This window comes from Drosophila willistoni, unplaced genomic scaffold, assembly GCF_018902025.1.
Source record: "Drosophila willistoni isolate 14030-0811.24 unplaced genomic scaffold, UCI_dwil_1.1 Seg169, whole genome shotgun sequence".
In the NCBI taxonomy this organism is placed as follows: domain Eukaryota; kingdom Metazoa; phylum Arthropoda; class Insecta; order Diptera; family Drosophilidae; genus Drosophila; species Drosophila willistoni.
This window is the reverse complement of record NW_025814128.1, coordinates 354,221-380,310: the sequence shown is the minus strand read 5'-3', so window position 1 is coordinate 380,310 and position 26,090 is coordinate 354,221. Positions and strand designations below refer to the sequence as shown.

The 26,090-nt window shown below is 39.4% G+C and overlaps 1 protein-coding gene across 6 annotated transcripts in view; it reads left to right on the top strand.

Moving 5' to 3' along the window:
- The first annotated feature begins 2,751 nt into the window (after nt 1-2,751).
- LOC111519113 (ubiquitin carboxyl-terminal hydrolase CYLD) overlaps nt 2,752-26,090 on the top strand; it is a 294,944-nt gene continuing 271,605 nt past the window's right edge. For 4 of the 6 annotated variants that reach the window (XM_047012551.1, XM_047012549.1, XM_047012552.1 and 1 more), the window contains exon 1: nt 2,753-2,845. Coding sequence is in view for 1 of the 6 variants with exons in the window: in XM_047012553.1 (XP_046868509.1) it covers nt 4,046-4,049 (4 nt within the window). In the remaining 5 variants the exon portion in view is untranslated. Of the gene's footprint in view, nt 2,846-3,794; nt 4,050-26,090 lie in introns of those variants that run through there. The other 2 variants (XM_047012554.1, XM_047012553.1) reach the window with 2 other exon arrangements.

The window sequence follows — 26,090 nt, the reverse complement described above, 5'->3', positions numbered from 1 at the left end:
AATAACAGAAGTCTTAATGATGTGATGTGGATCGGGCCGCGGCTTCAAAAAGACATATTCGACATAATAGTAAAGTGGCGAAAATGGCAGTACGTAGCATCTGCAGATATTGAAAAAATGTATCGGCAGATAAACATTGATCTAAACGATGAAAAATATTTGCATATTTTATGGAGAAATTCACCGCAGAGAAAATTAAGAATATATAAATTGACAACAGGAACATACGGTACGGCATCAGCACCTTATTTGGCTACAAGGGTACTTGCAGAGATAGCAAACAGATGTCAGGATAAAGTGATTAGGGAAATTATCCGAGATGAATTCTACATGGATGATTTAATGACTGGAGGTAATACGGTACAAGTATCAAAACACAAAGTTCAGCAGGTCTCCAGAGAGCTGGAACAAGCAGGAATGAATTTGAGAAAATGGATTTCGAATAAGGCCGAAATTGTTGAAGAGGTTATTGATACAGGCGATAATAAAGTGTTAAAAATTGATGAGAACGAGGCAATTAAAACCTTGGGGTTGCAGTAGGAACCAATTAAAGACGAATTTAAGTTTAAGGTACACTGTGACGAGAACAGAAAGGTGAATAAAAGAGGTGTGCTATCCACACTAGCCAAGATTTATGATCCACTAGGTTGGCTAGCACCTGTAACGGTAGTAGGCAAGTTATTTATGCAGAAGTTGTGGCTAGCAGAGCAAAATTGGGATCAAGAGTTGTCCGATAACGAAACAACAGAATGGAAATCCTTCAGGGATAATTTGGTCTATCTGGAAGAAGTCAGATTACCCCGATGGATCACGACACAGCCTAATATGTTGTTACAGATTCATGGTTTTGCTGACGCTTCAGCAAGAACAAAGTTAATCCAATCAAAAATAGGAAGACTATTCCTAAATTAGAATTATGTGCAGCACACTTGCTATCGCAATTGCTACAAAGAGTCCAGCAATCTATTGCTGCTCCTTTTGAAATATACGCTTGGAGTGACTCTACTATTACGCTGTGCTGGATAAAGAACGGTGCTAGTAAGGAAAAATTCGTAAGGCGTCGCATAGAGGATATCCTAAAAATCAGAGAAATAACGTGGAACCATGTAAAATCTGAAGATAACCCTGCAGATGTAGCTTCAAGGGGTATTTGTCCGAATAAGTTAAAAGATTGTGAATTGTGGTGGAATGGGCCAAGGTGGCTCGGTGAGGCAAAAGATAAATGGCCTAAACAAAAAACAGACGATGACAAGATTATGGTAAATTCCGTACTATTAAATACGGAGAGTAGTATTATGCAGGAGCTAATTGAAAAGTATTCCTGTATGAATAAGCTGGCCAGAATTACAGCATATGTGTTATTGGCATTAAAAAAAGAGATAAAGTGTACCCATCATACTTAACCGTCAATGAGCTTAAGAATGCTAAAAATTTTATAATTAAACAGCAACAGGCATATCAATTTAGCAGAGAGATATCATGTCTTACGCAAAACAAGCAAATTGACATGAAAAGCAAAATTTTAAGTTTAAATCCATTTTTGGATAACGATGGAATATTACGCGTTGGGGGAAGATTGCAAAATGCCAACATATGTTTTGATACTAAACATCCTGTGATTTTGGATAAATCACATCTAAGAATGCTGTTGATTAAAGATGCTCATAAGGAAACCTTACACGGAGGAATTAACCTTATGAGAAGCCAAATTCAAAGGAAATTTTGGATTTTCGGATTGAGAAACGCTCTTAAAAAATACCTAAGGGAATGCATCACATGTGCCAGATACCGCCAAGTAACTGCGGAGCAAATTATGGGTAACCTGCCCAAAAATAGGGTTACGGTGTCATCTCCATTTCATAACACGGGGATTGATTTTGGCGGTCCATATCATATAAGGTGCTCAAAAAACCGGGGACAAAAAACGTTCAAAGGATACATAGCTGTATTCGTTTGCTTGTCAACTAAGGCAATGTATTTAGAAGTTGTTAGTGACTTGACAACTGATGCCTTCCTAGCAGCATTTCGAAGATTTGTTGCAAGACGGGGTAAATGCGCTAACATTTATTTTGATAATGGCAAACATATCATATTATTGTCGTGTGCTCATAATGTAAGCCCGCTTTTTAAATTCAATTTCAATTATATATGTAAACAATTCAGATAATTTATTTTTTCGAACGTAAAACAAATATATGCATATATATGTTTGAAAGTTCAATGCCTTAAAAAATGTCTTTGACAAATTAAAACTCTGCAAAAAACATTCTGGTCAGATTAGGCAAATATTTTCGACCCGTTGCAAAATTTATTTAAACTTTTTTCTTTTCTGTTTGTGTTTCTGACATTTATTGTTTACATTTTCGCTGTGAATGGCTCATGTTTTCCAGTGAATGCCAAATTTTTAGTGTTGCATTCGCAAAATATCGATAAAAAGGCCAATCGAACAGCCAGAGATAGAAAAATCTCTTCTGGATGGTATATTGCGTTTCGACACGGCAAAACCTTATGCACCATCTCCCAAAGAGATGGAGGATGTTACATGGACGTCAGTGGGAATCGGGCTGTATGCACCATCGCCTTAACTGATTGGTTGGCTGTTGGTGGGAATCGGGCTTTATGGTTGAAATATGGTGATTGAAAATTAAAGTGTAAATTGGACTCATTTAAATAATGGTTGAAATGTGGTCAGTGGGCAGTAGCTATTTAGGTAAAATGTTATTTAGTTATTCATGAGTGTGTGTGTTTTTTTTTTATAATCGTGTAGGGTTATCCAATCCAAGAGTTTAGTTTCGCGATACGAAAATTTATTAAGAAAAGCATATTCGGCCGATAATAAAGAAAGGTTCTGAAAACTTTGGTCATGTTCAGTAGATAAAAAATGCTTAAGTACACAAGAAATGTATCAGGTGTGCTTCAGAAAACACCAGGGGTAATTGCAGTAAACGTTGAAATCTAGGTGCTGGAGACTGTCATTTTGAGCAATTTTCAAGCCACTCATCAATGTACTTGCTAAATGGTCTATTGCAGGGAACTTACAAGGTTGTTATTAAAAAAATGATGCCGTAAGACAAGTTGTTTAGTTACTGATGATTCTGCTTTAAAATAATAAAAGGTTTGATGCAATTATTTGTATAATTTTATGCTTTAACAAATCACTAGAAATTTTTACCAGGCAATATTCTGCTGGCAAAAACATAAATGCTACATAGTACAGTTCAAAAAGCGGAATCAAAATGTATAATATTAAATACGAATATGTGTGTTAAAACATAGCCAATTTAGTATCACTTTTAGTTTTATTATAAATCGCATAGTTTTCATGCATTTTCCAAAAAAGACAAGGTTTGACTTAAAAAAAAATACATATGTATTTCTCTAAAGTTTATTTCTCATTCAATTGAAACCGGCACACATTTAATATTTGTCGTGTGCTCAAAATGTAAGCCCGCTGTACTATTTCAAATTCAATTTTGTTTTCTTAAAACTATAAATATTACGTATTTCTTGAATTAAACTCATTTATTAAAAAACAAATTTCTAAGTAATTTTCGAAGAGATAAATATTATTATAGAGCTGTATAAATGCTGGTAAAATTACAGTGAAACCTCGATATAACGAATCTGAGGGGGATCGCAAAATTATTCGTTATATCTATTGATTCGCTATAGGTACTGAAATGTAAAACCTTAGTCCTTTCAAGGGACTTAACAAAAAATTCGTTATATTGGGTTTTTCGTTATAACGAAGTTCGTTATATCGAGGTTTCACTGTAATTGGTACACAATGACAGCCCTACCGAAACCAATCAACCGTGTTCGAAAAAATTGAATCGAATTGCATCCGCGCGGAATTAAAACATACAGTGATTTCTGTATCACACCTGTATAACTACAATACATGCTGTTATTTAAAATTGTGTTCTTTTTCACATGGACACAATTTAATGTGTTCCTTGTTGCTTTGTTGTTATTGAACCGGTCTATTACGAGTGTACAAGTCGTCGTCCATCATTAACGCAGGTGACTTTTTCCGGAAAAAAACATGAGTTGAGTATTTTTATTTATTTGCTTAATTCTGCGAATTCAACCGTCCTTGGTCTAAAAAACATTAGTTCTCTTTGTCTACTCGAAACCGAAGCAGAATAAACGTCGCATTTTGAGAAACTAGTTTAGAGAGAGACCGGGCGTACTGACTCCGATCTTACAAACCATTATAGTTTTTTCTGGCCAATGTTTTTTACGTACATGTTAAAAGGTAAAAGGATTAATTACCTGTCAGTTTAGGAACTAGATTGTATGTATGAATGTATCCAGCATTTAGTAAGGATTTTTTTTTGGCAGAACAATTGGCCAGTTGTTATGGACACCATTACATTTCCTGCCATAGTGCGCTTAACCGGGGGTTCGGATGATTTTCATACTTCATCTCACCCAGGTTATAAATTGCTTCAATACCAAGTTTCGTCCTACTAGCTTTTAAAAACGCCGTGACGGACAAACGGACATGGCTATATCAACTCAGCTTCTCATGCTGATTAATAATATATAAATTATGATGTTGTGTCCGTCTACTGGTTCCTGTTGGGGATAGCCGCTGATAGGATCCAACTCAGGAGATGATTTAGGTAGATTAGGGTGAGATACAATTAAATATGAGGATTACTGTCCTTGTGGCTTACCAATATATCAAAGATTATTAAATGTGATTACGGCCAAGTGCCGGAGTAATGTTTTTTTATTGTTTAAGCACAAAACTGAATATATTGAAGGAAATAATAGAGAACTAAACCCAAGTACATAAGTGGGAATGTGAATCTAACGCTAAATACATAAGAAGTAAATATGCAAGGCATATGGTCATGATATGGGCTCTTGGTCAGATGCTGTGCCAGCGTATTTATGTTTATGTGGAATTCGTCACATCGACGTTGCAGCTGCACAGATTCTTCTAAGACTTAGTGCAGGGGCAGTTCGCTAGATTGTTTGTGAACTTCTCCCCTTCTAAGTTCATTGCCGTCCTCGGTGATGCATGACTCTTGGACGAATTTTTGCAGTTTAGCAGCTGACTTCCTCTGGTACCTGCAGTAGCCAGCTACAACGAGGCTACAGAGCAAGAAGCTTACAAGTACTCCGATCGCGAACCAAACCTTGGGCGATCCGTTGGATATCATATCATCATTCAACTCCTGGATGGCGTTTAGGTTGAGTTCATTCATTCGCTATGTTATATGTAGCAAAAAGGAAGCTGGGATGCCAGGAACCTTGCTAGGGCCATCATCTACGCTGATACTCGCACGCGTGTTGGCAATAATTATCCCCTCGTCAACCCTTGTAATGGGCTCCAGGTGACTGGGCTGCGTGCGACATATAGCAGATTGCCCTGAATGTAGTCCGCGAGCGCATGTGTCATGCTTAGCCAGTTTGCAAAATGTTGCGTGATTGTTGGTAACGCATTCTGTGACCGCCTTCACTCCGTCGTCGCATTCTGCCACTATGTTGTCGTGTATCTGTAGTATGGTGTCCCCATGTATCACAGGGAAAATAATGACCTTCTTACATAAAAGTTTAATTCTAGGGTAATCTATAATTATATGTATGGTGCTATTGGACTGAAATATTTTAATGTTGGACACAGCCATTAAATTAACTATGGAGACTGTTGTGAACTGTTCGGTAAAAATAGATTTTAAATCTTCTTGATCAAAAATGGCTGGGTTTATTATATTAGATTTGTTAGATTGAATTAACTGTGCTTCTGTTATTTTAATTCTTTCCAAACCTGCCGCATCAGGCGTTCCTGCCACAACCTTTAGCGCTGTGCCCAAAAAATCTAGACTTGCTATCTCGGACAAAAGATTTTTAACATGTTTTATGTCTACTTCTATAAATTTTCGCATGTTCGTCAAGGGAAATAATTCAGCCAGTTTTATCGTATCGTCTATGATTTTCGTGAATTCAGTCAGGTTAGTCGAGTGTCTTACATAGCTGCGTTGTTCCCATATTAAAACATTGACGCCTAGCACGGGAATGTAATTTGCATTGGAGTAGTCGGTAATGAGTGTCCCTGCTGCGGCTAGAACTGACAGTATTATCGTGATTAACCTGTGGGTAATGTAAAGAGGGACTATAGTTACTGTTTAGTTTAATGTAGGAATTATAGAAACTTGACCAAAATTACTACGCGTCCCTCAGAACACAATGGGGATAGTTTGTTTCCCAACCTTTTATTATTCTTAATGAATACCTTGTCACTTACGTATTTTGCATCTTCTGGGTTGCATCTTTTGAGTTGATCTTGCTGGGCTTTGTTTATTCTACCTTTAATATTTTCCGGCAAATCAGTGTGTTGTGCATGAATAACGTTAATTGGCTTTTCTTCTGTAACCGAATGGACTGTTTTATTATATTCTATTGCCGCTCTTACTATGATTTGGGTTTATAAATTTTCATGCATCTGGCTATCTCTAGCAATGTAGTGTGGAATCGTTCCACTTGTCCATTCAAGCAGCTATGCAGTGAAGGTGCGTTTACTATGTCTATTTCGAATTGATGTTTTAACATTGAAGTAATCGTCTGTGAATTAAACGATGCTTCGTTGTCACAATAAATTGTCTTTATTTTTGGAAAAATATTGACTAACTGCAATATGGGGATAGTAATATCCGTTATTGTTCGGGATAATAAGGGTTGTACAACAGCAAATTTGGAAAACTTGTCCACGCAAGTTAGGAATAGCTTGTGGTCAGTGGAGAATATATCAATATGCAGTCTTTCGCCCGGATAAGACAGAATGGGCGTCCAAGGTCTTGTTATTTTTGGGTGAAGGTCGTAGCGCAAACTTTGCAGTCAAAAACAATTTCATTGGTTAATTTGGCCATTTTTTGGAAGTTATACTCCCGAAGTATTTGTTTGATATTTTCTTGCGCCGCTCTAAGTGTGCGATTATGTTTGGTATTAACTATTTGAATTTGATCATCTTGATTTGATCATACAACATCACGGTTTACTACAAGCTTTAAGGATTCAAGAAGCTCGTTCTTGTCTGTGAATTGTATCACATGGCCAGTTTTGCTGCCGAAAAGAATTAGTCTCCGAGGCAAGTTGTAGCGCGCCTCTTTTAGGATTATTTGGTTCCTAAAAAGATTAACAGGCTCCGTCCGTCCGTTGTTTCGATTGTGTACCTACACAAGGTCAAGGAAAGCTCACTGTGGACAGTGGCAGCACATGATTGTAGGGCATCTACAATTTGCCGTGATAAGGCATCTGCCACCAGGTTTTCTTTCCCTGGCTTGTAATGAATTTGAGTGTTAGGTTCTTCAATAAATGCCATCCACTTTTTAATTCTCGCATTTGTGTTTTTTGTGACACAGAAAATGTGATCGGTTGGTGGTCTGTGAAAATGTGCAACTCTCTGGTTCCATATAGGTAGTTCTGTAATTTTCCAACCCCCTTTCATTATTGGCGTGAAGTGACTCACTTTGCTTTAATATTCGGGATATCGTTGTTATTGGCCTCCCGCCCTGAGACATCACTGCTCCAATCCCGTCGGTAAGCGTCGGTTGTGAGGTCGAAAAGTTTTTGGAAGTTTGGGTACATGAGTATGACATCCTCTGATGCCAGAATGTTTCTTAAGCGGTCAAAAGCGTGACGTTGCGATGCATCAAAGTCAATTGGGACCTTTTTGGACATGTGCTGGCCTACTTTTCCATTTTCCCCTTTCAGTATGTCGGTTAAAGGTCTTGCGATTGATGCAAAATCTTTAATAAACACCCTGTAATAACTAGCAAGGCCCAAAAACGATCTTAGTGCATAGAGGCTCTTTGGCTCGGGGTACTCCTGAATTGCCTTGACCTTTTCGGGGTCAGTTTTTGTTCCGTCACTAGAGACGATGAAACCCAAATATTCGACGCTTTCTTTAAAAAATTTTGTCTTTTCTTTCGAAACTCTCATGTTAGCGTTGCAGAGCAGCTGGAGCACAGTGTCAATGTGTTTGACATGCTCGGCTTCATTTTCAGAAAATATTAACACGTAGACGTAGCATATTTTCCCGATTTGTTCCCTTAGAACATCATCGATTGCTCTCTGAAATATGCTTCCGGCATTTTTCAAACCGAAGGGTAAGCGACAGAATTCGTATTTCCCTCCGTTTACTGAGAACGCCGTTTTCGCGCGATCCTTTTCAGCTAGATAGATTTGATGGTATCCAGATTTTAAGTCCAGAGTCGTGAAAAATTTCGCCTTTCCAAGATTCGCTAGAATCATTGGAATGCTTGGCATTGGGTACCGGTCGGCAATGGTTCGCTCGTTTAACTTTCGAAAGTCAATAACGAGTCGTTTGTTTTTGTTACCGTTTGAGTCCAAGCCTTTTTTGTCAACAACCCATGCAGGACTGTTGTACGCAGACCGAGATGGTCTTATAATGCCGTCTTTTAACAATTGAGCGATTCCGTTATTAACAAAATCGGCTACACCCATAGGGTATGGGTAAGACTTGGAGTACACTTCTTGGTTGTCTATTGTGTGAATTGTGGCAATAACTGAAATGTTATATGGCAATGCCTCGTTAGAGGTCGAAAATGCGCCGATCCTGTTCAGTATTACCTTTTTAAATTCCTCTCTTACGCTATCAGGAACTATTATGTCATCATTGCGTGTGAAATTTGCGTTAGCAAATCGAAGCCTATTATGGCATCAAAAGTATCAAGGGTATCAAGGGTATCTAAAATGAAAAACGGGGCATTCTTTCCGAAAATTCTCATGGAGCATTTTTCTTTAATTTTATTGGACCCATGTATAGAGTTCACAGTAAATGGGGTGTCGACAAGTGTTATGTTTCTTAACTCCTTTACGGGTTTCACATAATTCTTTGCCGCCCCAGTGTCGATTAGAATTTTTAGTGTTCTACCAGCCAACTGTCGCTCGACGAACGGCAGTTGGGAGCGTTCTCTAAAAAATTTAGCAAATCATTGTCCGGTATGGAGTCGTTCTCATCGCTAGACTCTGCGACGGCGGCCTCTGCTATACGCGCGTATTGTTGGTCTTGGGCCGAGTCTTTTTGAGAAATGTTGTTAACATTCTGGCGACTCTGTCCAGTCATACGCTCTGATGCGTTCTGTCTCTTTTGAGATTCGCCGTAAGTGGCGCTACCGCGGGTTTTACCCCAAGCAGTCTGCTGACTCAGTTTGGAAACTGATGGATCAACATCCATCGGTTGTGCTTGGTCTTGGGCTCGAAGTTGTTTACTGTTTGATGTTCGTCCCTGCTCACCCTGTTGGGGTCTGTTTTGGACTTGTTTTCCTGTAAAATGGGGGTTTTTCTCAAAATGTTTTCCCTGTCTGGGCATTGAGCGATTCCCTTGCTTGTTATATTCCCCTGGGTGGCTCCTATCTTGAATTGCTTTAGCATACGTAGCAGCAAACATGCTCCTTTCTATGCTATTCTCAGCCTCGCGAGCTAGTGCTAAAGCCGAAGGCAAATCTTTGGGCAGTGCTGGTATAACTAGTGTCTTAATAGGCCTCCTCAGGCCTGCCATGAAGGCGTGCAGAGCATCGCTCCTAATTTCTGTATTAAGAATGACGGCTGCTTGCTCCTCATGCGTCATGGCAATTTTATTTGTAATAAGAGTGAGTTTTTTCTCAACCTCATCATAGTACTGCATTAATTCTAGGTCTGCTTGTCTGACCATTTCTGATTGATGTCTAAGAACGCGCAGAGACGTTTTATCGTATGTGCAATCAAGTCTAGCAATGATTGCATCGAAATTTAGCACAGTGTTATGGGAGGTAAGCACTGCGCGTGCCGCACCACAAACTTTATTTTTTAAAATGATCACTGCCTGGTAATGTGTTTCACTCCCATAGTATCCCTTGTAGGCTTGATATGCCTCTATGGCTGATTGTCTCCAAGACACATATTCTTCATGGTCACCATTAAAATTCGGCACCGATTTCGCAGCGTCGAGTCTAACCTCACATCTAATGCTGGGGTCAATTGTTACGCTTTCGTACACCTGTACCTGGGGCGCTTCAATTCTAAATGAGTTTACTTGGTTTCTCAGATGTTCGAGTTCGGCATGTATCTCGCCTCTTATGCGTTGTTCTTGTGCGTTAAGCGCGGTGCTGACTGCGCTCTCTATTATAACTTTTAACGTTTGTGGATCCATTTCTGTTTGATCGAGTGCCTGAGGCCTAGATTGTACTATAATATCTTCGTCGCTATCAGATTCTTTTTTAATGTCCCTATAGGACCAACTCATTGGCAGTTGTTTAACACAGTGTCTTGGCGAATTCAATCTAACAATATAACCGCACACATTCAAACTCACAATTAAATTCAATGCAAATAAATTCAAAGCAAATTAGTTATATTTTTATATTTGTTTGGTTTTAAATTTATATATTATTTTTTCCGAACAGTCACTTACATGTTGGTAGGGTGTGGATTCTTAGATGGTAATCCAATTCCGGTTGGGCGCCAGTTATAATGTTGAATATGTCCACTGGTTCCTGTTATGGGTTGCCGTTGGTGGGGTCCAGTTTATGGATTGATTTATGTTGATTAGGATGAGATACGATTAGGTATCTGAATCACCGTCCTTGTGGATCAGCAATATATTAGATATGATAAATTATGTTTCGGCTAAGTGCCGGAGTTATGCTTCTTTATTGTTAAAGGGTTATACAAAAACTGAATATATTGAAGGAAATAAAAGAGAACTAAACCTAAGTACATAAATAGGAATATGAATCTAAAGCTAAATACATAAGTGGGAATATGAATCTAAAGCTAAATACATAAGAAGTAAATATGTAAGGCGTATGGTCATGCTATGAGCTCTTGGCCAGACGCTGTGTCAGCGTATTTATGCTTATGTGGAATTCGTCACATCGACGTTGCAGCTGCACAGATTCTTCTAAGACTTAGTGCAGGGGCAGTTCGCTAGATTGTTTGTGAACTTCTCCCCTTCTAAGTTCATTGCCGTCCTCGGTGATGCATGACTCTTGGACGAATTTTTGCAGTTTAGCAGCTGACTTCCTCTGGTACCTGCAGTAGCCAGCTACAACGAGGCTACAGAGCAAGAAGCTTACAAGTACTCCGATCGCGAACCAAACCTTGGGCGATCCGTTGGATATCATATCATCATTCAACTCCTGGATGGCGTTTAGGTTGAGTTCATTCATTCGCTATGTTATATGTAGCAAAAAGGAAGCTGGGATGCCAGGAACCTTGCTAGGGCCATCATCTACGCTGATACTCGCACGCGTGTTGGCAATAATTATCCCCTCGTCAACCCTTGTAATGGGCTCCAGGTGACTGGGCTGCGTGCGACATATAGCAGATTGCCCTGAATGTAGTCCGCGAGCGCATGTGTCATGCTTAGCCAGTTTGCAAAATGTTGCGTGATTGTTGGTAACGCATTCTGTGACCGCCTTCACTCCGTCGTCGCATTCTGCCACTATGTTGTCGTGTATCTGTAGTATGGTGTCCCCATGTATCACAGGGAAAATAATGACCTTCTTACATAAAAGTTTAATTCTAGGGTAATCTATAATTATATGTATGGTGCTATTGGACTGAAATATTTTAATGTTGGACACAGCCATTAAATTAACTATGGAGACTGTTGTGAACTGTTCGGTAAAAATAGATTTTAAATCTTCTTGATCAAAAATGGCTGGGTTTATTATATTAGATTTGTTAGATTGAATTAACTGTGCTTCTGTTATTTTAATTCTTTCCAAACCTGCCGCATCAGGCGTTCCTGCCACAACCTTTAGCGCTGTGCCCAAAAAATCTAGACTTGCTATCTCGGACAAAAGATTTTTAACATGTTTTATGTCTACTTCTATAAATTTTCGCATGTTCGTCAAGGGAAATAATTCAGCCAGTTTTATCGTATCGTCTATGATTTTCGTGAATTCAGTCAGGTTAGTCGAGTGTCTTACATAGCTGCGTTGTTCCCATATTAAAACATTGACGCCTAGCACGGGAATGTAATTTGCATTGGAGTAGTCGGTAATGAGTGTCCCTGCTGCGGCTAGAACTGACAGTATTATCGTGATTAACCTGTGGGTAATGTAAAGAGGGACTATAGTTACTGTTTAGTTTAATGTAGGAATTATAGAAACTTGACCAAAATTACTACGCGTCCCTCAGAACACAATGGGGATAGTTTGTTTCCCAACCTTTTATTATTCTTAATGAATACCTTGTCACTTACGTATTTTGCATCTTCTGGGTTGCATCTTTTGAGTTGATCTTGCTGGGCTTTGTTTATTCTACCTTTAATATTTTCCGGCAAATCAGTGTGTTGTGCATGAATAACGTTAATTGGCTTTTCTTCTGTAACCGAATGGACTGTTTTATTATATTCTATTGCCGCTCTTACTATGATTTGGGTTTATAAATTTTCATGCATCTGGCTATCTCTAGCAATGTAGTGTGGAATCGTTCCACTTGTCCATTCAAGCAGCTATGCAGTGAAGGTGCGTTTACTATGTCTATTTCGAATTGATGTTTTAACATTGAAGTAATCGTCTGTGAATTAAACGATGCTTCGTTGTCACAATAAATTGTCTTTATTTTTGGAAAAATATTGACTAACTGCAATATGGGGATAGTAATATCCGTTATTGTTCGGGATAATAAGGGTTGTACAACAGCAAATTTGGAAAACTTGTCCACGCAAGTTAGGAATAGCTTGTGGTCAGTGGAGAATATATCAATATGCAGTCTTTCGCCCGGATAAGACAGAATGGGCGTCCAAGGTCTTGTTATTTTTGGGTGAAGGTCGTAGCGCAAACTTTGCAGTCAAAAACAATTTCATTGGTTAATTTGGCCATTTTTTGGAAGTTATACTCCCGAAGTATTTGTTTGATATTTTCTTGCGCCGCTCTAAGTGTGCGATTATGTTTGGTATTAACTATTTGAATTTGATCATCTTGATTTGATCATACAACATCACGGTTTACTACAAGCTTTAAGGATTCAAGAAGCTCGTTCTTGTCTGTGAATTGTATCACATGGCCAGTTTTGCTGCCGAAAAGAATTAGTCTCCGAGGCAAGTTGTAGCGCGCCTCTTTTAGGATTATTTGGTTCCTAAAAAGATTAACAGGCTCCGTCCGTCCGTTGTTTCGATTGTGTACCTACACAAGGTCAAGGAAAGCTCACTGTGGACAGTGGCAGCACATGATTGTAGGGCATCTACAATTTGCCGTGATAAGGCATCTGCCACCAGGTTTTCTTTCCCTGGCTTGTAATGAATTTGAGTGTTAGGTTCTTCAATAAATGCCATCCACTTTTTAATTCTCGCATTTGGGTTTTTTGTGACACAGAAAATGTGATCGGTTGGTGGTCTGTGAAAATGTGCAACTCTCTGGTTCCATATAGGTAGTTCTGTAATTTTCCAACCCCCTTTCATTATTGGCGTGAAGTGACTCACTTTGCTTTAATATTCGGGATATCGTTGTTATTGGCCTCCCGCCCTGAGACATCACTGCTCCAATCCCGTCGGTAAGCGTCGGTTGTGAGGTCGAAAAGTTTTTGGAAGTTTGGGTACATGAGTATGACATCCTCTGATGCCAGAATGTTTCTTAAGCGGTCAAAAGCGTGACGTTGCGATGCATCAAAGTCAATTGGGACCTTTTTGGACATGTGCTGGCCTACTTTTCCATTTTCCCCTTTCAGTATGTCGGTTAAAGGTCTTGCGATTGATGCAAAATCTTTAATAAACACCCTGTAATAACTAGCAAGGCCCAAAAACGATCTTAGTGCATAGAGGCTCTTTGGCTCGGGGTACTCCTGAATTGCCTTGACCTTTTCGGGGTCAGTTTTTGTTCCGTCACTAGAGACGATGAAACCCAAATATTCGACGCTTTCTTTAAAAAATTTTGTCTTTTCTTTCGAAACTCTCATGTTAGCGTTGCAGAGCAGCTGGAGCACAGTGTCAATGTGTTTGACATGCTCGGCTTCATTTTCAGAAAATATTAACACGTAGACGTAGCATATTTTCCCGATTTGTTCCCTTAGAACATCATCGATTGCTCTCTGAAATATGCTTCCGGCATTTTTCAAACCGAAGGGTAAGCGACAGAATTCGTATTTCCCTCCGTTTACTGAGAACGCCGTTTTCGCGCGATCCTTTTCAGCTAGATAGATTTGATGGTATCCAGATTTTAAGTCCAGAGTCGTGAAAAATTTCGCCTTTCCAAGATTCGCTAGAATCATTGGAATGCTTGGCATTGGGTACCGGTCGGCAATGGTTCGCTCGTTTAACTTTCGAAAGTCAATAACGAGTCGTTTGTTTTTGTTACCGTTTGAGTCCAAGCCTTTTTTGTCAACAACCCATGCAGGACTGTTGTACGCAGACCGAGATGGTCTTATAATGCCGTCTTTTAACAATTGAGCGATTCCGTTATTAACAAAATCGGCTACACCCATAGGGTATGGGTAAGACTTGGAGTACACTTCTTGGTTGTCTATTGTGTGAATTGTGGCAATAACTGAAATGTTATATGGCAATGCCTCGTTAGAGGTCGAAAATGCGCCGATCCTGTTCAGTATTACCTTTTTAAATTCCTCTCTTACGCTATCAGGAACTATTATGTCATCATTGCGTGTGAAATTTGCGTTAGCAAATCGAAGCCTATTATGGCATCAAAAGTATCAAGGGTATCAAGGGTATCTAAAATGAAAAACGGGGCATTCTTTCCGAAAATTCTCATGGAGCATTTTTCTTTAATTTTATTGGACCCATGTATAGAGTTCACAGTAAATGGGGTGTCGACAAGTGTTATGTTTCTTAACTCCTTTACGGGTTTCACATAATTCTTTGCCGCCCCAGTGTCGATTAGAATTTTTAGTGTTCTACCAGCCAACTGTCGCTCGACGAACGGCAGTTGGGAGCGTTCTCTAAAAAATTTAGCAAATCATTGTCCGGTATGGAGTCGTTCTCATCGCTAGACTCTGCGACGGCGGCCTCTGCTATACGCGCGTATTGTTGGTCTTGGGCCGAGTCTTTTTGAGAAATGTTGTTAACATTCTGGCGACTCTGTCCAGTCATACGCTCTGATGCGTTCTGTCTCTTTTGAGATTCGCCGTAAGTGGCGCTACCGCGGGTTTTACCCCAAGCAGTCTGCTGACTCAGTTTGGAAACTGATGGATCAACATCCATCGGTTGTGCTTGGTCTTGGGCTCGAAGTTGTTTACTGTTTGATGTTCGTCCCTGCTCACCCTGTTGGGGTCTGTTTTGGACTTGTTTTCCTGTAAAATGGGGGTTTTTCTCAAAATGTTTTCCCTGTCTGGGCATTGAGCGATTCCCTTGCTTGTTATATTCCCCTGGGTGGCTCCTATCTTGAATTGCTTTAGCATACGTAGCAGCAAACATGCTCCTTTCTATGCTATTCTCAGCCTCGCGAGCTAGTGCTAAAGCCGAAGGCAAATCTTTGGGCAGTGCTGGTATAACTAGTGTCTTAATAGGCCTCCTCAGGCCTGCCATGAAGGCGTGCAGAGCATCGCTCCTAATTTCTGTATTAAGAATGACGGCTGCTTGCTCCTCATGCGTCATGGCAATTTTATTTGTAATAAGAGTGAGTTTTTTCTCAACCTCATCATAGTACTGCATTAATTCTAGGTCTGCTTGTCTGACCATTTCTGATTGATGTCTAAGAACGCGCAGAGACGTTTTATCGGCGTATGTGCAATCAAGTCTAGCAATGATTGCATCGAAAATTAGCACAGTGTTATGTGAGGTAAGCACTGCGCGTGCCGCACCACAAACTTTATTTTTTAAAATGATCACTGCCTGGTAATGTGTTTCACTTCCATAGCATACGTTGTTAGCCTGATATGCCTCTATGGCTGATTCTTTCCAAAACGCATTCTTCGTGGTCACCATTAAAATTCGGCAGCGATTTCGCAGCGTATAGTCTAACCTCACATCTAATGCTGGGGTCAATTGTTAGCCTATGACAATAGCTTAGATTATAACGCAGTTATTGATAAAAATCAGCTTAACACCTATTGTTCCTATGGAAGCTATATGATATAGTCACCCGAACTTAATGAAATTTGGCACAGTTATTAACAGATATATATTAAACTGATGGTTATTTATATTTTGAGACGCTTATGACGCTTCAAGTGTGGCCGTATCTTGCTAAGCTAAGAGACTACATTGAAATAATGGAAACTTAAAACACTCATCCAAGTTCTCTTTCTGCTTTGGTGTAAAATGGACCGTAGTAATCGATGCCTGTTGCTGTAAATGGTTTTTGTGGGTCAAATGGCAGAAATCCCATTTTTGGTGTTTGTGGTTTTGCCTTTTTGCGTTTACACCAAACACAAGCGTTGATCGTCGTTCTGATGATCCTATTCAATTTTGCCATCCAGTATGCCTTCCTGAACTGATGTACTACTCCCTGTGTTCCGACATGTTGTGCGTCGACATGAATTTTATCCGAGTAAAGGTATGTTTGCCATCGAGAACAACTGGGGTTTTGGTATATGTCGATACCTCTTTTGCACGTTCTATTCTGCTATCCCAGCATTATGCCATTGTCATCCAGGTATACACAATATTTGGACAACCTCAATTTTGAAGAAGGCTTTCCGGTTTTTAGGCTGATTAGATCGTCCTGAAATAGTTGTTGCAGTACAAACTTCCACCAGACAGTTTCCGCCCATTCAATTTCGTCGACACTTAACTCATTCAATTTTCGAATAACTTTTAACCGTTTCGTTAAGTTATTTATGTATCTCCCAATCCAGGCAGTACTGCAAATCAATTCATTGTATCCGGAATTTCTTTGTAGAAGTATCTTTATTGGGTGTTCCATCTCTTGAAGTACCATTACGACCTCTGTTTGGTCGAATTATTCTATAATGGGTTTTTAAGATCCCAAGTGGATTCGGATCTTTGAAGAAATTCGGGTCCGGTAAACCACCAATGAAGTTTTTGCTCTGACATGTTGTCACGCGTTATGACGTCAGCGATGTTTTTATTTGTTGATAGCCAGCGTCACTCTGATCTTACCGATTTTTCACAACTCTCACCTATTCAATTTGCGACAAAAACGTCCATACGTTTATAGATTTTAATCCAGGTAAGAACCGTACGTGAATCTGTACAAAAGTATCGTTGATTTATATTGATTTGTAATTCGGCCATCGTTTTCAGCTTAGGAATAGTTATATGTTTGATTGGAGAAACTCTTGCCTTAGATGCAATCAGTGACACATCAAATTGACATTTATCCTCCTTAACGTAGCTGCATCTGATATAGGCAACTACAGAATGTGCTTTTGCACTTGCGTCATTAAATATGTGAATTTCAACGCGGTCGACATTGTTCAGATTAGAGCTACAACACCTTGGAATTTTGGTGCCCTCAATTGATATTAATCCCTTTATCCAATTTCGCCATTTGTTTATTAGATCTCCCTTGATTTGGTCATCCCAGCCGATTCCAGACTCCCATACATCTCGCATAAGGATTCGTCCTTTAATTGTGACTGGTGTCATGAGTCCAATGGGTCATATAACGAATTAACTACTGACAATACATTCCGCTTTGTTGGTGAAACTTTGCTAGAAAGCAGATCATCTGTAACTTTATGCATTACCATAGTGGAGTACGTGAAGAAGTCGCATTTTGCGTCCCACAATACTCCTAGTATCTTTTGTTGTACGTCCATTTTTTCCCCTATCATTGCTGTAGACTTGTTTGCTCTGAGAATGGATTGTATTTTGGTAATGGATTGCATCACTTCGTCGCTGTTTGATATGAATTGACTCAATTCAAATCCAGCCTTTGAGTGTATTTTCGTGATTGCTTTAATGATGTTTATGACTTCATACGCAGTAGGTTTGGAATCGAGATAATCATCTACATAATGATTTTCCACTATAGCTATTACTGCGACGGGTTGTTCATCTTTAAATTTGCTAGTATTGTAATTTTAAACAATTTGAACCAAAAATGGTGAGCAAGTAGTTTAAAAACAACATTTCTTTCATTTCAAATATTGGCTCCCTTTTTTGGTCAAGATCTCTCCATAAGAAACATCGTGCTGCAGTATCACATTCTGTAATGCACACCTGATTCAACATTTCGCGAATGTCTGCTACGACTGCTCCCGCATTTAGCCGAAAAGTGACAGACCAGAAACCACAAAATAACTTGCAGCTGATTTCGTCCTTGGAAAATGTTTGGGACAACGTTATTACCGAGGATACTCTGCGAATCCTTGTTGATTCAATGCCGTCGCTAATAATGGCAGTTATACATGCTAAAGGGGGCGTGACAACCTATTAGTATTTTTTTTATTTTCATTTAACATTACTTTTAAAATGAAGTAAGTAAGTCGTCTCGCCGACTTAGGTATACCATACACCAGTAAAGCAAATATTTCAACTTTATTAAACAAATGCATTTTCACATGCTTTTTACAAGCATATCTTAGTATCTCGCTCACTCAATCATACGAGAACCCTAGCGCCCCCACCAGCCAACGGACAACTCCGGCCTTATGGAAAAACGTTTATATGCATAACTCGACTGTTTTTTTCCGATTTTTATCAAATTTGGTATTATGCTAGATATTAGTATTAAATTGAAGTGTGCCAAATTTGATTGCATAAGGTAAAAAAATACGGGAGATAATCAAGTTTTTCAAATTACGGGCGTGAAAAGGGCGTGGCAAAATTTTATACATACCAAATATGGTGTCTCTAGCTAGAATAGTTTTTGAGATAAACGCTTTTTTTAAATTGCGGGGGCGGAAAGGAGCGTGGCAAAAATTTGAAATAAACTTGATCACTCTACATACTACACGAGTCTACATACCAAATTTGGTGGCTCTAGCTCTTACCGTCTCCGAGATCTAGGTGTTCATACGGACAGATGGACGGACGGACGGACAGCCGGACATGGCTAGATCGACTCGGTTGTCGATCCTGATCAAGAATATATATACTTTGTGGGGTCGGAGATGCTTTCTTTTGCCTGTTACATACATTTTGGCGAAATTTAATTTCGATATTGATTCGATATTGTGTAAATAACGAAGTTATTGAGAAAAGTCACTGTTATCCACTATATCATATAGCTCCCATACAAACGCCAAAGTCACGCCGTTTGTATGGGAGCTATATGATATAGTGAATAACAGTGACTTTTCTCAATAACTTCGTTATTTTCTGAGCTGTTGTCATGAAATTTAATATTGGTGATCAACATCGAGGGACTATATCATATAGCTCCCATAGGAACGATAGGTGGAAAACAGTGACTTTGGTCAATATCTTCGTTATTTCCTATGCTAAGATTGTATGCCGTTCTTTCGGACACATTAGCCTTTTTAGCTTAAACGTTTTTCCACTTTGATGGCTATAGGTAAGGAAAAAGTTACCAAAAAAGTTGCAAGGGTATACAAACTTTGACGCGGTCGAAGTTAGCCCCGGCCCTCTGGTTTTTATCTGAACGATTCCAAAAAAACATGAAATTTTCAAGTGGTGCGGTTTTCATGACCGGTCGTACTTAGCTGTGGTGCAGACTTTGCAATTTAAGACGATTTCATTGGTTAATTTGGCCATTTTTGGGAAGTAATACTCCCGGAGTATTTGTTTGATATTTTCTTGCGCTGCTCTATGTGCGCGATTATGTTCGGTGTTAACTATCTGAATCTGATCATCTTTGTTGGTTATATCAGTAACCATGTTCTTGCAATGCCAAAACGTTGTTGTGGGGAAAAGTCGCACTAATTCATGTTGAAAGGCGGCTAATGTAGGAAGATCGCAATGGAATGCATTTACAACATCACGGTTCACTACAAGCTTTAAGGATTCAAGGAGATCGTTCTTGTCTGTGAACTGTATCACATGGCGAGTTTTGCTGCTGAATAGAATTAGTCTTCGATGCAAGTTGTAGCGCGCCTCTTCTAGGATTACTTGGTTTCTAAATAGATTAACAGGCTTGTCTGTTGTCTCGATTGTGTAGGTCAAGGAAAGCTCACTGTGGACGGTGGCAGCACACGATTGAATTTCATCTTGTAGGGCATTTACATTTTGCCTTGATAAGGCATCTGCCATCTGAATTTGAGCGTTACGTTCTTTAATAAAAGCCATCCACTTTTTAATTCTCGCATTTGTGTTTTTTTGTGACACGGAAAATGTGAGCGGTTGGTGATCTGTAAAAATGTGCAACTCTCTGGTTCCATACAGGTAGTTCTGTAGTTTTCCAAGAGCCCACACGATTGCCAACAATTCCCTTTCATTAGTGGCGTAAAGTGATTCACTTTGCTTTAATATTCGGGATATCATTGTTATTGGCCTCCCGCCCTGGGACAACACTGCTCCCGTCGGCAGAAGCGTCGGTTGTCAGGTCGAAAGGTTTTTGAAAGTTCGGGTACATGAGTATGACATCCTCGGATGCCAAAATGTTTCTTAAGCGGTCAAAGGTGTGACGTTGCAATTCATCAAAGTCGATTGGGAACTTTTTGGACATGTGCTTGCCTACTTTTCCATTTTCGCCTTTCAGTATGTCGGTTAAAGGTCTTGCGATTGATGCAAAATCCTTAATAAACGCCCTGTAATAACTAGGAAGGCCCAAAAACGATCTGTTTCCTTAGAACATCATCGATTGCTCTCTGAAATATGTTTTCTGCATTTTTTAAACCAAAGGGTAAGCGACAAAATTCATATTTCACGCTTTTTACTGAGAACGCCAGCTAGATAAATTTGGTGGTACCCAGATTTTAAGTCCAATGTCGTGAAAAGATTCAAGATTCGCTAATTGGAATCATTGGATGCTTGGCATTGGGTACCGGTCGGCAATGTACGCAGACCGAAATGGTCTTATGCGTGTGAAATTAACACTATCGCAAGTATGGTGGTGTAATGCTTCTGTCGTATTGCCATATGTACTATTACCGCTGTGCAAGTTTAGGGTTACCCCTGCCGGCGTTAGCAGATCAAAGCCTATTATAGCATCAAAGGAATCAAGGGTATCGAAAATGAAAATGGGGCATTCTTTCCAAAAATTCTTATGAAGCATTTTTCTTTAATTTTACTGGGCCTGTGTATGGAGTTCACAGTAAATGGGGTGTCGATAAGTGTTATGTTTCGTAAATCCTATACGGGTCTTACATAATTCTTTGCCGCCCCAGGGTCGATTAAGATTTCTAGTTTTTTACCAGCCTGAGAGTTTTTTTAATGCCTGAGAACCCGAAGAGAGGTCCTATCGGCGTATGTGCAATCAAGTCTAGCAATGATTGCATCGAAATTTAGCACAGTGTTATGGGAGGTAAGCACTGCGCGTGCCGCACCACAAACTTTATTTTTTAAAATGATCACTGCCTGGTAATGTGTTTCACTTCCATAGCATACGTTGTTAGCCTGATATGCCTCTATGGCTGATTCTCTCCAAAACGCATTCTTCGTGGTCACCATTAAAATTCGGCAGCGATTTCGCAGCGTATAGTCTAACCTCACATCTAATGCTGGGGTCAATTGTTAGCCTATGACAATAGCTTAGATTATAACGCAGTTATTGATAAAAATCAGCTTAACACCTATTGTTCCTATGGAAGCTATATGATATAGTCACCCGAACTTAATGAAATTTGGCACAGTTATTAACAGATATATATTAAACTGATGGTTATTTATATTTTGAGACGCTTATGACGCTTCAAGTGTGGCCGTATCTTGCTAAGCTAAGAGACTACATTGAAATAATGGAAACTTAAAACTTACCAGATATATCGAGGCATTTTACTACCATACTAATAAGCTACGACATAGCGGCCCCTAGTGCGGAATCTCTTTTTTGAGCACGATTCTTCTCATCGTAGCGCTTGACTCCTATTTTGCATAGACGGATTTTTAGACGTCTTTAATTCGACTACGCGTACAACTCCAACTTCACCTGGAAAAACTTTTATAACTCGACCGAGCGGCCATTCGCCGTGCGGGGTGTGGTTTTTCATAACAACTATGTCGTCGACTTCCAAGTTTGCCACATATTTATGCCATTTCTCCCGATGTATAAGTGTGGGAAGATATTCTTTGATGAAACGTTTCCAGAAAGAGTCGATCTGGTACTGCGAGATTCTCCAAGCTCGTTTTTCCATCGTATTGAAAGCAAAGTTGCCTGGTCCATGGAGTGTGCAGCTTTGCGGGATACAAATATCGTTTAGAAATAGACCAAGTTCGTCGTCGGGGTCATCAGATTCCAGTATATATGGTAAGTTGTTGACCAGATATTGTGCCTCCATAAAAATTGTTTGCAACGTTTCATCGCTGGGATTTGCGTTTACTGTTAAAACCGGTTCAATTGCCCGTTTGACACAGCCTACTAGTCGCTCCCAGCAGCCTTCTAAATTTGGTGCATTTGCTGGAATGAAATTCCAAATTATTTTAATACTTTCCATATACTCTTTCACGGCACACTCATCCAAGTTCTCTTTCTGCTTTGGTGTAAAATGGACCGTAGTAATCGATGCCTGTTGCTGTAAATGGTTTTTTGTGGGTCAAATGGCAGAAATCCCATTTTTGGTGTTTGTGGTTTTGCCTTTTTGCGTTTACACCAAACACAAGCGTTGATCGTCGTTCTGATGATCCTATTCAATTTTGCCATCCAGTATGCCTTCCTGAACTGATGTACTACTCCCTGTGTTCCGACATGTTGTGCGTCGACATGAATTTTATCCGAGTAAAGGTATGTTTGCCATCGAGAACAACTGGGGTTTTGGTATATGTCGATACCTCTTTTGCACGTTCTATTCTGCTATCCCAGCATTATGCCATTGTCATCCAGGTATACACAATATTTGGACAACCTCAATTTTGAAGAAGGCTTTCCGGTTTTTAGGCTGATTAGATCGTCCTGAAATAGTTGTTGCAGTACAAACTTCCACCAGACAGTTTCCGCCCATTCAATTTCGTCGACACTTAACTCATTCAATTTTCGAATACCTTTTAACCGTTTCGTTAAGTTATTTATGTATCTCCCAATCCAGGCAGTACTGCAAATCAATTCATTGTATCCGGAAATTCTTTGTAGAAGTATCTTTATTGGGTGTTCCATCTCTCCATCTCCATCTCCATACCATTACGACCTCTGTTTGGTCGAATTATTCTATAATGGGTTTTTAAGATCCCAAGTGGATTCGGATCTTTGAAGAAATTCGGGTCCGGTAAACCACCAATGAAGTTTTTGCTCTGACATGTTGTCACGCGTTATGACGTCAGCGATGTTTTTATTTGTTGACAAAAACGTCCATACGTTTATAGATTTTAATCCAGGTAAGAACCGTACGTGAATCTGTACAAAAGTATCGTTGATTTATATTGATTTGTAATTCGGCCATCGTTTTCAGCTTAGGAATAGTTATATGTTTGATTGGAGAAACTCTTGCCTTAGATGCAATCAGTGACACATCAAATTGACATTTATCCTCCTTAACGTAGCTGCATCTGATATAGGCAACTACAGAATGTGCTTTTGCACTTGCGTCATTAAATATGTGAATTTCAACGCGGTCGACATTGTTCAGATTAGAGCTACAACACCTTGGAATTTTGGTGCCCTCAATTGATATTAATCCCTTTATCCAATTTCGCCATTTGTTTATTAGATCTCCCTTGATTTGGTCATCCCAGCCGATTCCAGACTCCCATACATCTCGCATAAGGATTCGTCCTTTAATTGTGACTGGTGTCATGAGTCCAATGGGTCATATAACGAATTAACTACTGACAATACATTCCGCTTTGTTGGTGAAACTTTGCTAGAAAGCAGATCATCTGTAACTTTATGCATTACCATAGTGGAGTACGTGAAGAAGTCGCATTTTGCGTCCCACAATACTCCTAGTATCTTTTGTTGTACGTCCATTTTTTCCCCTATCATTGCTGTAGACTTGTTTGCTCTGAGAATGGATTGTATTTTGGTAATGGATTGCATCACTTCGTCGCTGTTTGATATGAATTGACTCAATTCAAATCCAGCCTTTGAGTGTATTTTCGTGATTGCTTTAATGATGTTTATGACTTCATACGCAGTAGGTTTGGAATCGAGATAATCATCTACATAATGATTTTCCACTATAGCTATTACTGCGACGGGTTGTTCATCTTTAAATTTGCTAGTATTGTAATTTTAAACAATTTGAACCAAAAATGGTGAGCAAGTAGTTTAAAAACAACATTTCTTTCATTTCAAATATTGGCTCCCTTTTTTGGTCAAGATCTCTCCATAAGAAACATCGTGCTGCAGTATCACATTCTGTAATGCACACCTGATTCAACATTTCGCGAATGTCTGCTACGACTGCTCCCGCATTTAGCCGAAAAGTGACAGACCAGAAACCACAAAATAACTTGCAGCTGATTTCGTCCTTGGAAAATGTTTGGGACAACGTTATTACCGAGGATAATAATCTGCGAATCCTTGTTGATTCAATGCCGTCGCTAATAATGGCAGTTATACATGCTAAAGGGGGCGTGACAACCTATTAGTATTTTTTTTATTTTCATTTAACATTACTTTTAAAATGAAGTAAGTAAGTCGTCTCGCCGACTTAGGTATACCATACACCAGTAAAGCAAATATTTCAACTTTATTAAACAAATGCATTTTCACATGCTTTTTACAAGCATATCTTAGTATCTCGCTCACTCAATCATACGAGAACCCTAGCGCCCCCACCAGCCAACGGACAACTCCGGCCTTATGGAAAAACGTTTATATGCATAACTCGACTGTTTTTTTCCGATTTTTATCAAATTTGGTATTATGCTAGATATTAGTATTAAATTGAAGTGTGCCAAATTTGATTGCATAAGGTAAAAAAATACGGGAGATAATCAAGTTTTTCAAATTACGGGCGTGAAAAGGGCGTGGCAAAATTTTATACATACCAAATATGGTGTCTCTAGCTAGAATAGTTTTTGAGATAAACGCTTTTTTTAAATTGCGGGGGCGGAAAGGAGCGTGGCAAAAATTTGAAATAAACTTGATCACTCTACATACTACACGAGTCTACATACCAAATTTGGTGGCTCTAGCTCTTACCGTCTCCGAGATCTAGGTGTTCATACGGACAGATGGACGGACGGACGGACAGCCGGACATGGCTAGATCGACTCGGTTGTCGATCCTGATCAAGAATATATATACTTTGTGGGGTCGGAGATGCTTTCTTTTGCCTGTTACATACATTTTGGCGAAATTTAATTTCGATATTGATTCGATATTGTGTAAATAACGAAGTTATTGAGAAAAGTCACTGTTATCCACTATATCATATAGCTCCCATACAAACGCCAAAGTCACGCCGTTTGTATGGGAGCTATATGATATAGTGAATAACAGTGACTTTTCTCAATAACTTCGTTATTTTATGAGCTGTTGTCATGAAATTTAATATTGGTGATCAACATCGAGGGACTATATCATATAGCTCCCATAGGAACGATAGGTGGAAAACAGTGACTTTGGTCAATATCTTCGTTATTTCCTATGCTAAGATTGTATGCCGTTCTTTCGGACACATTAGCCTTTTTAGCTTAAACGTTTTTCCACTTTGATGGCTATAGGTAAGGAAAAAGTTACCAAAAAAGTTGCAAGGGTATACAAACTTTGACGCGGTCGAAGTTAGCCCCGGCCCTCTGGTTTTTATCTGAACGATTCCAAAAAAACATGAAATTTTCAAGTGGTGCGGTTTTCATGACCGCCAGTGTATATGCTTCTGCGGTAGCTTTGTCTCTCAAAAGCTTTCGCTCAAGACATTTGAGTCGTTGAAAAGCCATTGACCTGGTTTCCGGTAGTTTTATGTCATCCGATTTCCATGGCAATCCATGTTCGTAGGAATTACCCTTTTGGTTAATTTCTTCTATTTCACAGCAAGTAAAATGTGATGCTTGTAGATTGGTTTGTGCTGGTCCAGTTTAATATGGTTTTAGATAACAATGGCCGATGGCCTCATTGCCATCTATAACGGCTTGTGCGGTATAGATAATTACCATGGGTTGCCTATCCTGCAACTTCGTGTAGTCTACCATAATTTTTGGTACAAATTTTGTT